Source organism: Elephas maximus, chromosome 5, assembly GCF_024166365.1.
Source record: "Elephas maximus indicus isolate mEleMax1 chromosome 5, mEleMax1 primary haplotype, whole genome shotgun sequence".
NCBI lineage: Eukaryota > Metazoa > Chordata > Mammalia > Proboscidea > Elephantidae > Elephas > Elephas maximus.
The window spans coordinates 73,090,574-73,107,807 of NC_064823.1; the positions used below are offsets into that span (position 1 = coordinate 73,090,574).

Consider the following 17,234-nt stretch of genomic DNA (forward strand, 5'->3'; position numbering starts at 1 on the left):
CAAAAGTTGGAAACAAAGAAGAAGGGTCAGAAGTTGGGAAATAAGGCCTTGGTGATAGAAATGTTGCCAGAGGTCACATAGTAGAATCTTCCAAGACCAATGACTTCCTCATTACAAATTCTTTTTTCCACCACCTTAACTGCAACTATATACGTGGACCTCGCCAGATGGAATGCACAGGAATCAAATCGACTACATCTGTAGAAACAGATGATGGAAAAGCTCAATATCATCAGTCAGAACAAGTCCAGGGGCTGACTGCAGAACAGACCATCAATTGCTTATATGCAAGTTCAAGGTGAAGCTGAAGAAAATTAGAACAATCCATAAGAGCCAAAGTACGATCTTGAGTATATCCCACTTGCATTTAGAGACCATCTCAGGAACGAATTTGACACGTTGAACACTAATGACTGAAGACCAGACAAGTTGTGGAATGACATCAGAGACATCACACATGAAGAAAGCAAGAGGTCATTAAAAAGACTGGAAAGAAAGAAAAGAACAAATGAATGTCAGAAGAAACTCTAAAACTTGCTCTTGCAAGTCGAGTAGCTAAAGCAAAAGGAAAAAATGTTTGAGTAAAAGAACTGAATAGAAGATTTCAAAGGGCGACTAGCTAGAGAAGACAAAGGATTACACTGATGTGTGCAAAGAGCTGGAGATAGAAAACCAAAAGGGAAGAACACTCTCAGAATTTCTCAAACTGAAAGAGCTGAAGAAAAAATTCAAGCCTCGAATTGCAATATTGAAGGATTCTACAGGAAAATCTTAAATGACACAGGAAACATCAAAAGAAGACTAAAGGAATACTCAAGCCATTATACCAAAAAGAATTGGTCTACTGTCAACCATTTCAGGAGGTAGCATATGATCAGGAACCCATGGTACTAACACAAGTTTTGGTGTTCTGCTTTTGCACATAAACAGTTTTTCAGAGTACCAATATCATACAAGGCTTGTCTGTGACCATAATCAATCGTAAAAAAACAAGAGGACTCCATAATCATATCTGAAAACACATAAACCTTAAGCATTCTCCAAGCCACAAAATACCAAATATCCCCTTTTCCTGGCTCAAGTTAGTGAGTGCTGCTTCTTTACCTGTTACAGCTTATTGAATCTTCCCTCCCTGTAGAAAAGATTTTGTACAATACTCAATCATAGAATCGTCCCTACCTTCTGACAGCACCTCCACTCCCTTGCACCCTACTCCAAATTACCCAACCAAAGCCTAAATTCTCTAATAATTCCTTTCTAACACCCTCTTCCTGAGACACCCCACATTTCCTTATGGCATGCTTCTTTCTCCCTTGCTACCAAACCAATTCTGACTCAGCAACACTATGAGACAGATTAAAACTGCCCCATGGGGTTTTCTGGACTGTAATCTTTATGGAAGCAAATGCCACATCTTTTTTCATGGAGTGGCTGGTGGGTTCAAACTGCCAAACTATGGTTAGCAGCAGGGCACTTAACCACTGCACCACCAGGGGTCCTTTCCCTTGCTACAATGATTAATAAACCTGACTTCCTCAACTACATGTGAGACTTTGACAATTTCAGGCTGGAGAGCACTGACAGTCCTTTTTTGAGTTCCAGGATCCAATTCAGGATCCCATGTTGTATTTGGTTGTCCTGTCTTCTTAGTCTCATCTAGTCTGGAAGGTTTTTTTCAGTCTTTATTTGTCTTTCATGATCTTGACACCTTTGAAGAGGATTGATCAGTTATTTTGCAAAATATCCCTCAATTTATGTTTGTCTGATGCTTTCGCATGATGAGATTAAGGTATGCATTTTTGACAACCATGACACAGAAGCGAAGTTATTCCCTGCACTGTGTGATAATACTGAGGCACATGATAAAGGATCAACAAAATTGACAAAGCACTGGCCAAATCGACAAAAGAAAAACAAAAAAGGATCTAAATAGCCCAAATAAGAAATGAAACCCGGGGACATTACAACAGACCCAACTGAAATAAAAAGGATCACAACAGAATATTATGAAAAACTATACTCTGACAAATTCAAAAACCTAGAGGAAATGGACTAATTTCTAGAAACATACCACCTAACCAAACTAACACAAAGTGATATTGAAAATAAGAACAGACCCATAACAAGAGAAGAGATTGAAAAAGTAATAAACCCCTCCCCCAAAGAAAAACCTCTGTCCCAGATGGCTTCACTGGAGAATTCTACCAAACATTCAGAGAAGAGATTATACCAGTACTACTCAAACTATTTCAGAACATAGAAAAGGAAAGGATACTTCTGAATTCACTCTATGAAGCCAGCATAACCCTGATACCAATACCAGGCAAAGACACCACAAAAAAAGAAAATTAGAGGCCAGTATCTCTCAAGAATATAGATGCAAAAATTCTCAACAAAATTCTAGCCAATAGAATTCAGCATCATATCGAAAAAATAATAGAACGCAACTAAGTAGGTTTCATACTAGGTATGCAAGGATGGTTCAACGTTAGACAGTCAATCAAAGAAATCTACCATGCCCATAAAAGAAAAGAATCACATGATCATCTCAATCGGCTCAGAAAAGGTAACACTCTTTCCTAATAAAAACTCTCAATAAAATAGATATAGAAGGGAAATTTCTCAACATAATAAAAGGCATCTATACAAAACCAACAGCCAATGTCATTCATAATGGAGAGAGGCTGAAAACATTTCCCTGGAGAACAGGAACAAGGCAAGGATGCCCTTTATCACCGCTCCTATTTAACATTATGCTGGAAGTCCTAGCTAGAGCAATAAGGCATGAAAAAGAAATAAAAGGCATCCAAATTGGCAAGGAAAAAGTAAACCTGTCCCTTCTTGTGGATGATGTGATATTCTACATAGAAAACCCAAAAAACTCTGCAAGAAAACTACTGAAACTAATAGAAATATTCCACAGAGTTGCAGGATACAAGAGAAACATACAAAAATCAGTTGGATTCCTATACGCCAATAAAAAGAATGACAAAAAGGAAATCAGAAAAACTACCATTTATAATAGCCCTTAAAAAACAAAATACTTAGGAATAAATCTAATCAGGGATGTAAAAGAACTAAATGAAGAAAACTACAAAACACTACTGTAAGAAACCAAAAGTGATCTACATAAATGCAAAAACATACCATGCTCATCAATAGGTAGAATCAACCTTGTGAAAAGGACAATTCTACCCAAAGCAATTTACAAACACAATACAATCCTGATGCAAATATAAACAACATTCTTTAAAGAGATGGCAAAACTAATCATTAACTTTTTTATGGAAAGGGAACCAAAAGCCAAACCAAACCCACTGCCGTCAAGTCAATTCCGACTCATAGCAACCCTATAGGACAGAGTAGAACTGCCCAATAGAGTTTCCAAGGAGCGCCTGGCGGATTTGAACTGCTGACCTCTTGGTTAGCAGCCATAGCACCTAACCACTACGCCACTAGGGTTTCCATGGAAAGGGAAGAGACCTCAAATAAGTAAGTAAAGCGCATTGAAGAAGAAGAATAAAGTAGGAGGATTTGTACTACTTGACCTCAGAGCCTACGATACAGCTCGGTAGTCAAAACAGCCTGGTACCTGTACAACAGATACACTGACCAATGGAACAGAATTGAGAACCCAGATGTAAATCCATCCACCTGTGGTCACCTGATCTCGACAAGGGCCCAAAGTCCATCAAATGGGGACAATGCAATCTTATTAACAAATGCTGCTGACAAAACTGGATGTTCATCTGCAAAAAAATGGAACAGGACCCATGCATCACACCGTACACAAAAACTAGATGGTGCCTGGCTACCACCACTGACCGCTCTGCCAGGGATCACAATAGAGGGTGAATTTGTACATCTTTTCTGTGTACAAATCGGTGACATTAATTACATTCACCATGTCATGCAACTGGTAATATTACCTTTAAACAGTTGGTTCAGATAGTTTCTGCCAGGTTTTTCCACTGTAAAATTGTCATTTTCCTCTCTGTGATAAGTACCTTGTGGGAAGACAGTTTGAGGCCACATAAATATCTTGTTTCTTACTGTACCTTCAAAGGCTACTCATTTTGACATCCCCCAAAATCTTGATTACAATAGCTATTACTATCGTGCTTGCCAAGTGTCGTGGTTGTTGGTAGGTGCTGTCGAGTCAGTTCCAACTCATAGCAACCCTATGCACAACAGAACAAAACACTGCCCGGTCCTTCGCCATCCTTACAATCGTTGTTATGTTTGAGCTTGTTGTTGCAGCCACTGTGTCAGTCCAGCCTTTTGAGGGTCTTCCTCTTTTCCACTGACCCTGTACTCTGCCAAGCATGAAGGCCTTCTCCAGGGACTGATCCCTCCTGACAACATGTCCAAAGCATGTAAGATGCAGTCTCACCTTGCTTCTAAGGAGGCTTCTGGTTGTACTTCTTCTAAGACAGATTTGTTCCTTCTTTTGGCAGTCTATGGCATATTCAATATTCTTTGCCAACACCAAAATTCAAAGGTGTCAATTCTTCTGTGGTCTTCTTTATTCATTGCCTAGCTTTCCCATGCAAATGATGCGATTGAGAATACCATAAGGTGCACCTCAGTATCCAAGGTGACATCTTTGCTTTTCAACACTTTGAAGAGGTTCTTTGCAGCAAACTTACCCAATGCAATGCATCTTTTGATTTCTTCACTGCTGCTTCCATGGCTGTTGATTGTAGATCCAAGTAAAATGAAATCTTTGACAACTTCAATCTTTTCTCTGTTTATTATGATGTTGCTCATTGGTCCAGTTGTGAGGATTTTTGTTTTCTTTATGCTGAGGTACAATCCATACTGAAGGCTGTGGTCTTTGGTCTTCATTAGTAAGTGCTTCAAGTCCTCTTCACTTTCAGCAAGCAAGGTTGTGTCATCTGCATAATGCAGGTTGTTAATGAGTCTTCCTCCAATCCTGATACCCCCTTCTTCTTCATATAGTCCAACTTCTTGGATTATTTGCTCAGCATACAGATTGAATATGTGTGGTGAAAGAATACAACCCTGACAAACACCTTTCCTGACTTTAAACCAATCAGTATCCCCTTGTTCTGTCCAAACAACTGTCTCTTGTTCTATGTAAAGGTTCCCCATTAGCACAATTAAGTGTTCTTGCCAATTGGTGACCTATTATTTTCATCATTCCTTCTACATTCATTAATTGGAATACTATCATAATTAAATACTGTCTCTCCTCTGCTATTTTTGCATTTATTCATTTGCTTATATGAGTATGAAATCATGAATTGTTATTTTATATATGACTTCATGATAGCATTAGCTAATGGGAAGTTATAGGTATTTTATTCTAAGGGTTATAATCCATTACAAACATTTTCTTCATCAGATTGAGCCTCCACATCCTTACCTACTCAGTAAAAATAATAATTCCTACTGTACAGGGTAGTTAGGAAGATTAAGTGGACAATGTGGGTCTAGTATAAGCCTGACATAGGGTAGAACCTCAATGACTGTTAGCTGAGTTATTGTCAATAAATGTTTATGGAAAATATCAAAAGACATTTTCTTCCTGTATTTTTGTATACTATAGCCTTTCTTATAATTTGTTTGATTCTTTATTGTTCACAAGCTTTGTCTCATTTAATCCTCTCATTGAGCGGGTGAGTGGGTAGGTCAGAAACAATTTCCATTTTAGATTAGTAAATGGAAATTTAAATGACTAGCTGTTATGAGACTATTCCAAGATTACATGGTTTAGGAAACCAGAATTTGAGCATAGATTTTTCTCACTCCAAATCTAATCTATGTCCCATAACCCCACACTGCCTCTCATGATGGAGATGAATTAGGACTAACCTAATAAAATTTACTTCATAATAAACTTCCCTGGAACATACTGCTGGATTTCTCCCTATCATGTGGCCCGGGGCTGTCAAGCCAGTACTGACAAAGGGGTACAGGCACTGAGTAAATCTGAAGTGAAGGACCAGCATGGACACAGGGAGATTGGGGAACAGCGCTGAACAAAAACTTGTCCAAAACAAAAGGGAGCATAAACAAGGAGAAACGGGGTGAATGTGCACAAAATCCTCATTGTTGTTAGTTGCCCTAGTCTATTCCAACTCATGGTGACCCCATATGTGCAGGCTAGAATTGCTCCATAGGGTTTTGAAGGCTGTGACCTCTCAGAGGCAGGTATCCAGGTCTATCTTCAGAGGCTTCTCTGGGTGAGTTTGAACTGCCAACCTTTCACTTAGTAGTCAAGCATTTAATCATTTTTGCCACCCAGGTGTTGGTGCAATTACAGGGAATCCAGTTTTCTATAATTCCCTACTTCCAACCACTATCACAGAGTGGTAATTTGTTTTTTGATCTTGTGTAAATATTGGCTATCTGTCTGTCTTAGGCTGGATTCTCTGGAGAAGCAAAACCAGTAAAGCGTATAAATATATAGAGAGAGATTTATATTAAGAAAATGGCTCACATGGCTGTAGAGACTGGAATGGCCCAATCCTGTGGGTCAAGATAGAGGCTTCTACCAATTCGTGTAGCCATAGGGACTGGCGAACTCAAGATTGAGAGGTCAGACAGCACGGCTCTTGCCCACAGGCTGCAAAGATGGACAAATCCCAGGATCAGCAGGCTAGAGGGCATATAAACTGCTAACTCAAGTCCCAAGAACCAGAGATCAGATGAACAGGAGCCAGCTGCAGGACACAGAGTAAGCAAAAGCCCACGAGCCTTGACAGAGAGTCCACTTATATTCGATGAAGGCCACAGCCCCAAAGAAACACTCTATCAACTGATTGGCTACTCGCACCAGATCCCATCATGGAGGTGATCGCATTATATCAAATCTCATCATGAAAGTGATCACATCATCATACGACTGCCAAACTACTTTATAACTGCCAAACCACTGAGAATCCCGGACTAGCCAAGTTGACACACAACCTTAATGATCACATTACACCCCTTGTCAACTTGACACCTGTACACATCTCCTTAAACCATACACGATCTCTGAATAAGGACTATTATAAAGTCACACTTGCTCCTAACAAGAAACACCTAATGCACATACAACCGAATATTTTCTGAAGGACGGAAACAAAAATATTTGATGTACACATACAAACAGAAATACTCATAACAATTACAGTTCTAGTTTCTGTAACTAGTTCATGGTCATAACTGGTGCTTAAAACTACCTTCTTTCACTACCCATTCTGTATTCCCTTTGCCCTCAGAAAGCACCTCAGCTGATTGTGGTTCTTTGCCTGATTCGGTGACCAAACCCTCATTTCTCAAGGGTCTGGGCCATTCGTAATCATGTCAAAATTGTGTTGCTGTAGTGGTCCGTTGACTTTTACCGGAGGACATAGTACCAGGAAGAGACACCCTAAAGGATCTCCTGCATTCCATCCATACCCTTCTTTACCTCCATTATCTAATATCAATCCAGTGTCCTCTTGGTAATCAGGATGAATCACATCAACCAATATAGGAACTCCTTTTTGCCTGTTGATTCAGAGGCATAATGATCCCAAAGTGACCAGCTGGCATTCGTAGCTTCCAGTTCAATGGAATTAGTGATGTATCTCTAGGTGGGGGCATTTCTCCTTCTGGAGCTAAGACCTCAAGGCCCACAGAGCATAAGGCCGTGGGGACAGGATGCAAAACTTTTGCAGTGAGTCACTAGGGGTAATAGTGAGTGGTGTCACTCTCATTTTCACCCCTTAATTCCTGGGACCATGAATCTCGGCTATAGGAGAAGCAGCACCATATATTGGACGCTTGTTTAGAGCTTATACAGCCTCCTGGAGAACACTGCCCCAACCCTGCAAGGTATTGCCATCTAGCTGGCACCGTAATTGTATCTTTAGAAGGCCATTCCATCATTCTATCAAACCAGCTGCCTCAGGATGATGGGGGACATGGTAAGATCAGTGAATTCCGTGAGCATGGGCATATTGCCACACTTTATTTGCTGTGAAGTGAGTCCCTTCCTCCAAGGTTATGCTGTGTGGGATATCACGATGGTGGATGAAAAATCATTCTGTCAGTTCACGAATGGAGTTTTGGCAGAAGCATTGCGGGCACAGAAGGCAAATCCATATCCAGAGCAAGTGTCTACCCCAGTAAGAACAAAACACTACCCTTTCCATGATGGAAGTGGTCCAATGTAATCAACTTGCTGCTAGGTTGCTAGCTGATTACTTTAGGGGATGGTGCTGTATTAGGGACTCAGTGTTGGTCTCTGCTGCTGGCAGATTGGACACTTAGCAGTGGATGTAGCCAAGTCAGTCTTGGTGCGTGGAAGTCCATGTTGCTGGGCCCATGCATAACCTCCATCACTGCCACCATGGCCACTTTATTCATGAGCCCATTGAGCAATGACAAGAGTGGCTGAGGAAAGAGGCTGACAGGTTTCCACAGAATGCATCATTCTACACACTTGATTATTAAAATCTCCCTCTGCTGAGGTCACTCTTTGATAAGCATTCACATGGGACACAAATAACTTCACTTCTTTGGCCTGGTGAGAGAGGTCCATCCACATATCTTTCCCCCATACTTCCTTGTCTCCAATTTTCCAATCATGCTCCTTCCAAGTCCCTGACCATCTAGCCAAACCATTGGCCACAGCCCATGAATCAGTATACAATTGTGCATCTGGCCATTTCTCCTTCCAAGCAAAGTGAACAACCAGCTGCGCTGCTCGAAGTTCTGCCCATTTGGAGGATTTCACTTCACCACTGTCCTTCAGGGAGGTCCCAGAAAGGGACTGCAGTGCTGCCGCTATCTACTTTCAAGTGGTGCCTGCATAGCACACAGAACCATCTGTAAACCAGGCACGAGTTTTCACTTCCTCAGTCAACTGATCGTAAGGAACTCCCCATGAGGCCATAGGTGCAGACTGGGAGATGGAAGGTAATGTGACCGGAGTGAAGACCATGGGCATTTGGGCCACTTCCTCATGCAACTTACTTGTGCCTTCAGGTTCTGCTTGGGCCAATCTCATACATACCACTTCCATTTAACGATGGTGTACTGCTGTGCAAGTCCAACTTTATGACTCTGTAGGCCAGACAGCACCAAGTTCATGATGGGCAGCTTGGGCCGCATGGTAACTTCGTGGCCCATAGTTAAGCATTCAGTCTCTACTAAGGGCCAGTAACAAGCCAAAAACCGTTAGTCAAAAACTTTCAGGAGCAACCTAAAAGTTACTTATACAAACTTTTTTCCTTTTCAGACCATAGTCTTTTAAGACTCTGCATCAAAAATGCAAGCTCCATCAGTGGTCATTGTGACTCAACCTGGGTGTGGTCCTCCAGCCCAAACCTCCAACTGGCACACTGGCCTGTGTGATTGCTTCACCGACTGCGAAGTCTGTAAGTGCATGGGAAACGTTCCCTCATAACTGCCATTCAGGGAAATAACAATGGCCAAGTCCTTTCCCCATGCCCCCCTTATGGTGTAGTAAAGTAGGCACTAGCAATGGTATCTTTAACAAATGAGGCTATTACTGTACTGTACTGATTTTAACTTAATTTTTGCCAATCCTTCAAAGAACAGTCTTACTCCAAAATTAACTGTTATATAGTTGAGATGATAGTGAAAGAGTTGATTGATTCTAACAGACAAGACTTGTAAATATGTTTATAAATATGCCTTAAATTAAATTAATAGACATTTGAACTTTGATTTAATTTTTTTTAATGTTTTAAATAAGACAGTTCTTGTTACACATAAACTAAACTCATTACTTTTTAGTTACATTGCACCAAGTACACAGGGAAGAATTTCCTCCATGGTTTCAGCATGAGCTTAGAGAAAAAAATATTTGAATTTACATGTTTGAGCTTTTTTACACACCTGAGGACACAAAATTCTAAAGGCATTACCCAAAGTGACTCAAGAGGAAATAGAAAATCTCGACAGAATCATAACAAGAGACCAAATCAGCGACCAAAAACATCTCAACAAAAAAGTGCCTGGACAAGGTGGCTTCACTGGGGAATTCTACCAAACATGTAGCAAGGAATTGACACCGATACAGTTTAAACTCTTCCAAAAGATAGAGAAGCTTCACCTCTGTCCCATCCAAGGGCTCCAGCCCTACTGAACACTAGCCATTGCCCAAACTTGTCAATCTATCACACAGAGGCTCTTTTTCCTTTAGTCCACCTGTAAAATGCCTAATCATCCTTCAATCTTCAGCTCAAGCAACAGGTCTTAGTCAGAGCCTTGGAGGCCCTATTCTGTGCATGACGCTTGGCATCTTGGGCAAGTGTCTGTTAGATAACTTTTCATGTTACCTGTCCCTTCCTACTAGCTTTCAGGCAAGGGTGTTTTCATTACCTAGGATAATGTCTGGAACATGGTCAGGGTTCAGTAAATCATTTAATTGATGGATGAAGGCAGTGCTATGAAAAGAATGACATGCTTTCCAAGGTTAATTCATTCCTAAAACAATTTGGTGGGGAGAAGGAGAAAGCTGATGCAAAGCTGAATGAAAACAGTGAAAGATGGACTTGGTAGTAGGTTATGTGTCAAAGACCTGATGATTTGGATTGCCGTTCATAAAGCAAACTAACTCTTAGCTGCGATGGAGGCAGAGTGGAGTAACTTGTACCCTTTTTTTTCATGTGTCCAGGTCTTTGTGGCACATTTTGCCTCACGTGCCTTGCATGTCAAGTTGCAGGTGACATGAATGAATGCTGTCTGTGTGGAACAAGTGTTGCAATGAGGACCCTCTACCGGACTCGATATGGCATCCCTGTGAGTCACTTCCAACATTGTAGCGTTCAAATATGCAACCACATTCAAAATAGCTGTTATAAATATGGAGGTCACTTGATAGTGTCCTTCATTTGAGTTTGATTGGTATTTCCTAGAACGTTCAACCTTTTATTCAGTTGTTATAGCAACAGACCCTCTGGCTATACTATGTCCTTCTAGGTTTCTGTTGAAAACCCTAGAATATAAGCAATTCTCATATTTACAATGTATGTCATACAATGGAAGACAAGTATTCAGAACCTATCATGCCCTGCATGAAGTTCATGTTGCCTCTCTTAGTCCTCACACCATCCTTAAAAAATGAGCATGTTTGTTACCACAATTTCGCGAGTTAGAGCCGCCTGCCGCAAATAGCCAATTCTTGAGACAGGGGTGAGGTGGGGAGCAAGAGTTTTATTAGATATACTGGTATATGGAGACAGAGGGGAATGATCTCCTCCTAAAGTCGTCTGTCTCACCAGACTACCGATGGGTTCAGGTTTTTAAGGGAAAAGGGGCCATAAGTTTTAGGGACTTGTGGAATGTGCGCTTTCTTTGTTCTGTTTGATTTTGGTGGTCGTATCTCAAACATGTTGATCTTGTCCTGCCATTATCCCATCAGCTCAAGGGGTAGCTGGTGCCATCCTTCGTCTTATTTGACAGGATTAGATCAATACCACTTCTTTTCCACAGTCTTAGAGGAAACATTGGTTAACACTTAACCATTTGGGGAGCTAACATCAGGGGCTTACTTGGGGGCAGGGATGGGCTAGGGGAGGGAAAGGAGAGAAAGAAGAAAGAAGAAGGAAAAAAACATTGGCTCAGGTACTGTTTAAGATATGGCTGTGCAGCCTGTTTCATGTTCACCGTATTTTACAGACAAAGACATTAAGGTTTTAAGAGGTGGAATATTTTTCCCAAAGATATACAGTGGGAGTAGAGAGAGTCAGTTTTCACTCTAACTTACTGTATTTACACCATCCATTACACCATAAGCTTTATATTATGTAGTAGAGGAAAAAACGTATATGCAGAATTTTTTAGGTACAACATATTTTATTCAACTGAATTTATCTTATTTTCATTTAAAAATCTTTATTTGTGTTTTAATTACAACAGAATAATACTGGTACACATAATATTGATGTATTCACACAGAAGTATACAAAGTGAAAAATCTAACCTGTCTACATCTAATTCCATTTCCCAATGATAAACACTACTAATAATTTGGTGTGCATCTTTTCCTTTTTTTCCTATGCCTATAGGCACAAAAATATAGGTTATCTGTAGATCTTCCTACAGATATAGGTATATAAAGTCTGGGGTTTGAAGAATTTCTTTTGTTTTTATCTAAAAATGAGGTCATACTACAATGTAACTTTTTTTTTCCTCTTAATATATGGTAGACTCTTTTCATGTCAGTAATACTGATTCTTTTTAATGTCTGAATAATTTCATCATATGGATAATTTACTTAAGAATTTTACTTTTTCGAAAGGCTAAATAAAGTTGCAGTGTAAACAGTTGTACCTTAGTGATTACACATGTGCATTGCATTTCTGTAGAGTAGTTATCTAGATATTAGATTGACAGATCACAGGGTATGCAAATTGGAAATTTTGATAGATACTGCCAAAATGCCCTCAAAAGAAGAGAATAAGTTATCAGCTTATAATCCATTAACAATATATAAGTGTGTCAATATTGGATAATATCATTTTGCCAATTGAAGAAGAAACAATTTCATTGTTTTTGTTTTTTTTAATTTTTATTAGTTATGTCAAGCAACTTTTTGAAAACTCATTGTCCTGTTGTGTTGCTAATGTAAATTATCTGTACATTTCTTTTGTTGTTTTACAGGGTTGTCAGTGATTTGTGGGAACATTATGATATTATTATTTAAAATGAAAGTTATCACGTTTTTTAAAGCCTCAGTACATAATCAATATTTTAAATGCTCCTTTTGGGTTTGAAACCTAGTATCAATCTGCAGATAAAACTTCAGCTGGTTTTAAGAAAATTTGGGAGATTGGAAGGCAGAGGAAGAAATAAAAGCATTCTAAAGACCTTACTTTGTCTAACATTGATAGATAAATATAAATTTAAAAAGCCAATAAAAATTTAAAGGAAGGCGGGACCAAGATGGCTGACTAGGCAGAAGCTTCCGCCAAACCCTCTTGCAACAAAGACTCGAAAAAACAAGTGAATCAATTACATACATGACAATCTACAAACCCTGACCATCAAACATAGAACTAAGAAATTGACCTGAGTGACAGGGGAGTGAGAGATTGTGCAGAAGCAGTGACTAGGTCTGGAGCCCACCATGCAATGCCCTAGCCCTGATCCCTTGGTGCTGTGCTTTGGTGCCAGTGTGGTGGGGCTGATGCTGGCTTCCTGAGATAAGGCATGCATGGGATGCAGCCCTAACCCCCGGGGGCAATCTCGGTGGGGGCCCAGCCAGGGCACACAGGCTACACACTCCTCTGGAATCTCAGATAAAACAGCCCTTCCTACACAAGATAAGTGATTTTGTCTATTTTGCCTGCATTTACTCTCTCCTATCTACCTAATCCCTCCCCTCCCTGCCCCAGCCGGCTTCATTAACATTTGAATTCCCTGGGCCAGAGATAGAAGTGCACTGCTTTTTTTTAACCCATTCTCCTGCCTGGAAAAGCAACAATTAACAATCGGGGGAAAATCCTTTCCTGAATTCCCTAAACTGGAAGATCAGAACAGAAGCAGCTCCAGGCCAGGCATGAGAGATGCACAGTCTTTGGCTTTCTCCCCTACTTGGGACCAGGTGGCTATTATAACACAAGGGCAATTCTGTTAGAGTTCTGACTGTAATTGTTTCAGCTGAGCAGTGGAGAGGCAGGTTTTGGAAGTCTGATACTGCTCTACCAATTAAACAGAGTCCTCACCTACCCACAGCAGGAAGCTGAGGGCCGAGGCTCCATCCACACCACCTAGCCACCCACGAAAGGGAACTGAGGATAGTGGTGCCTACCAGTCTTTACAGGCACAAGCACTGGGTACCTAAGGTACAGTTGCAGAGCCCACCCACCAGAGCACTCTAGAGAACAGAGATGCTCCTTCCTCACTGGCACTTGGGGGAAGGCTGTCAGCACCCTGCCCTCTTCGGAGTGTGACCCCCTGCCGCTACCAGAAACCAGTGCATACAACCACCTCCACTACTCCTCTAAGATAGTAGGTGAGAGGCTACACCACATACTAGGCGACCAACCATCAGGACACCTAAGCTGATTCTACTCAAGAATAGTGAATGGACTCATACGCTTATATACCTGGTAACAGCTCTAACCATCTGGTAACAGGACACAAGTGCTTCAAAGCCTCCAACAATCAAGTTAGCGCACTCTTGTAGCCCACCTGGGTATATTGAAACAAAACAAAACAAGAAGATAAGACTCAGTGAGCAAACATAAAATAATTACAATAACTTATAGATGGCTCGGAGACAGCAGTCGATATCAAATCACATAAAGAAGCAGACCGTGATTGCTTAAGAAAACCCCAAAACAGAGAATCAAGATCTCTCCCAGATGAGGAAATATTTCTGGAATAGTCAGATGTAGGATATGAAAAACTAATATACAGAATGCTTCAAGACATCAGGGATGACATCAGAAATGAAATAAGGCAATGTACAGAAAAAGCCAAGGAACAAACAGATAAAGCAATTGAAGAAAATAGAGATTATTCAAGAACATAATGAAAAATTTAATAAGCTGCAAAAATCCATACAGAGCATTCAGAAATTCAAAAGATTAACAATAAAATTACAGAACTAGACAATGCAACAGGAAGTCAAAGGAGCAGAATTGAGAATTTGGAATGCAGAATTCGGGAGATGGAGGATAAGGCTATTGGCACCAATGTATTTGAAGAAAAATCTTTTAAAAGAATTTTTTAAAAATGAAGAGACCCTAAGTATCATGTGGGACTCTATCAAGAAGAATGACTTGCATGTGATTGGAATTCCAGAACAGGGAGATATAACAGAAAATAGAGAGAATTGTTGAAGATCTGTTGGCAGAAAACTTCCCTGATATCATGAAAGGTGAAAGGATATCTTCCAAGATGCTCATCAAACACCATACAAGGCAGATCCCAAAAGAAAATCACCAAGACATATTATCATCTAACTTGCCAAAAACAAAGATAAAGAGAAAATTTTAAAAGCAGCAAGAGATAAACAAAAAGTCTCCTACAAAGGAGAATCAAAAAGAATAAATTCAGATTACTCGGCAAAAACCATGCAGGCAAGGAGGCAATGGGATGACGTATATAGAGCCTTGAAGGAAAAAAATTGCCAGCCAAGAATCACATTTCCAGCAAAACTCTCTCTCAAATATGGAGGAGAAATTAAGTCATTTACAGATAAACACAAGCTTAGAGAATCTGCAAAAACCAAACCAAAAAAAAAAAAAGCTACAAGAATTACTAAAGGAAATTCTTTGATCAGAAAATCAATATCACATATCAATATAACACAAGGACACAGAACAGAACATCCAGATATCAACACAAATAGGGAAACCACACAAATAAAAGAAGATCAATAAAAAAATAAGTAAAGCTCAAAACAGGGAATCACTGATGTCATGATGTAAGAGATGAAAAGAATCAATAAAGAGGGACTAAATACAGGAGGCATAGATCTTCCATATGGAGAAGAAATCAAGGCGATGTAGGGAGATACAAGTTAGGTTTTAAAAAAATAAACTAAAATAATTTTTTTTTTTAGGGGTAGATATTAAGGTAACCAAAAAGAGAACTAACAATCCCATACTTCAAAATAACAACCAAGATAAAAATAAGGACTCAGCAAAAATAAATTCAACTACAGTGAAAAAGGGGAAAACAATTTACAAAGAAAAATTTCTCAGCACAAAAAAAGTAAGTGGAAAAATTGTCAGCAACACACAAAAAAAGACATCAAAATGACAACACTAAACTCATACCTATCTATATTTACCCTGAATATAAATGGACTAAATGCACCAATAAAGTGACAGAGAGTTGCAGATTGGATAAAAAAACATAATCCAGCTATATGCTGCCTACAAGAGACACACCTTAGAATTAGAGAAACAAACAAACTAAAACTCAAGGAATGGAAAAAAACATATCAAGCAAACAACAATCAAAAAAGAGCAGGAGTGGCAATATTAATTTCTGACAAAGTAGACTTTAACATTAAATCCACCACAAAGGATAAAGAAGGACACTATAAAATGATTAAAGGGACAATTTACCAGGAACATATAACCATATTAAATATTTATACACCCAATGACAGGGCTGCAAGATACATAAAACAAACTCTAAAAGCATTGAAAAGTGAGACAGACAGCTCCACAATAATAGTGGGAGACTTCAACACACCACTTTCAGTGAAGGACAGGACATCCAGAAAGAAGCTCAATAAAGACATGGAAGATCTAAATGCTACAACCAACCAACTTGACCTCATAGACATATACAGAACACTCCACCCAACAGCTGCAAAATATACTTTCTTTTCTAGTGCATGTGGAACATTCTCTAGAATAGACCACAAATTAGGTCTTAAACCAAGCCTTTGCAGAACCCAAAACATTGAAATATTACAAAGCATCTTCTCTGACCATAATGCCATAAAAGTAGAAATCAATAACAGAAAAACCAGGGAAAAGAAATCAAACGCTTGGAAACTGAACAATACCCTGCTCAAAAAGACTGGGTTATAGAAGACATAAAGGATGGAATAAAGATAGTCATAGAATCCAATGAGAATGAAAACACTTCCTATCAGAACCTTTGGGACACAGCAAAAGCGGTGCTCAGAGGCCAATTTATATCAATAAATGCACACATACAAAGAGAAGAAAGGGCCAAAATCAAAGAATTATCCCTACAACTTGAACAAATAGAAAGAGAGCAACAAAAGACACCCACAGGCAATAGAAGAAAACAAATAAAAATTAGAGCAGAATTAAATGAATTAGAAAACAGAATAAGAATTGAAAGGGTTAACAAGACCAAAAGCTGGTTCTTTGAAAAAATTAACAAAATTGATAATACATTGGCCAGTCCAACTAAAGAAAAATAGGAAAGGAAACAAAAACCCTGAAGAAGAAACGAGATGGGCGATATCACAACAGACCCAATTGAAATTTAAAAAATCATATCAGATTACTACAAAAAGTTGTACTGTAACAAAGTTGAAAAGCTAGAAGAAATTGATGAATTCCTAGAAACACACTACCTACCTAAACTAAGACAAGAAGTAGAACAACTAAATAGACCCATAACAACAAAAGAGATTGAAAAAGTAATCAAAAAAACTCCCAACAAAAAAAAAGCCCTGGCCCTGATGCCTTCACTGCAGAGCTCTACCAAACGTTCAGAGAAGAGTTAACACCACTACTACTAAAGGTATTTCAAAGCATAGAAGA

General features: G+C 39.4%; 3 protein-coding genes across 6 annotated transcripts in view; all 3 read left to right on the forward strand.

Moving 5' to 3' along the window:
* LOC126077021 (placenta-specific gene 8 protein-like) overlaps positions 1 to 17,234 on the forward strand; it is a 224,258-nt gene that overhangs the window by 75,093 nt on the left and 131,931 nt on the right. The gene's annotated exons all lie outside the window — the stretch shown is intronic.
* LOC126077023 (placenta-specific gene 8 protein-like) overlaps positions 1 to 17,234 on the forward strand; it is a 158,448-nt gene that overhangs the window by 9,283 nt on the left and 131,931 nt on the right. For all 3 annotated transcript variants that reach the window (XM_049885908.1, XM_049885907.1, XM_049885906.1), the window contains exons 2-3: positions 9,239 to 9,377; positions 10,643 to 10,767. In XM_049885908.1, coding sequence (XP_049741865.1) covers positions 9,269 to 9,377; positions 10,643 to 10,767 — 234 coding nt within the window. In that variant the 5' untranslated portion in view covers positions 9,239 to 9,268. The remainder of the gene's footprint in view (positions 1 to 9,238; positions 9,378 to 10,642; positions 10,768 to 17,234) is intronic.
* Positions 1 to 17,234, forward strand: part of LOC126077022 (placenta-specific gene 8 protein-like) — a 158,379-nt gene that overhangs the window by 9,214 nt on the left and 131,931 nt on the right. The gene's annotated exons all lie outside the window — the stretch shown is intronic.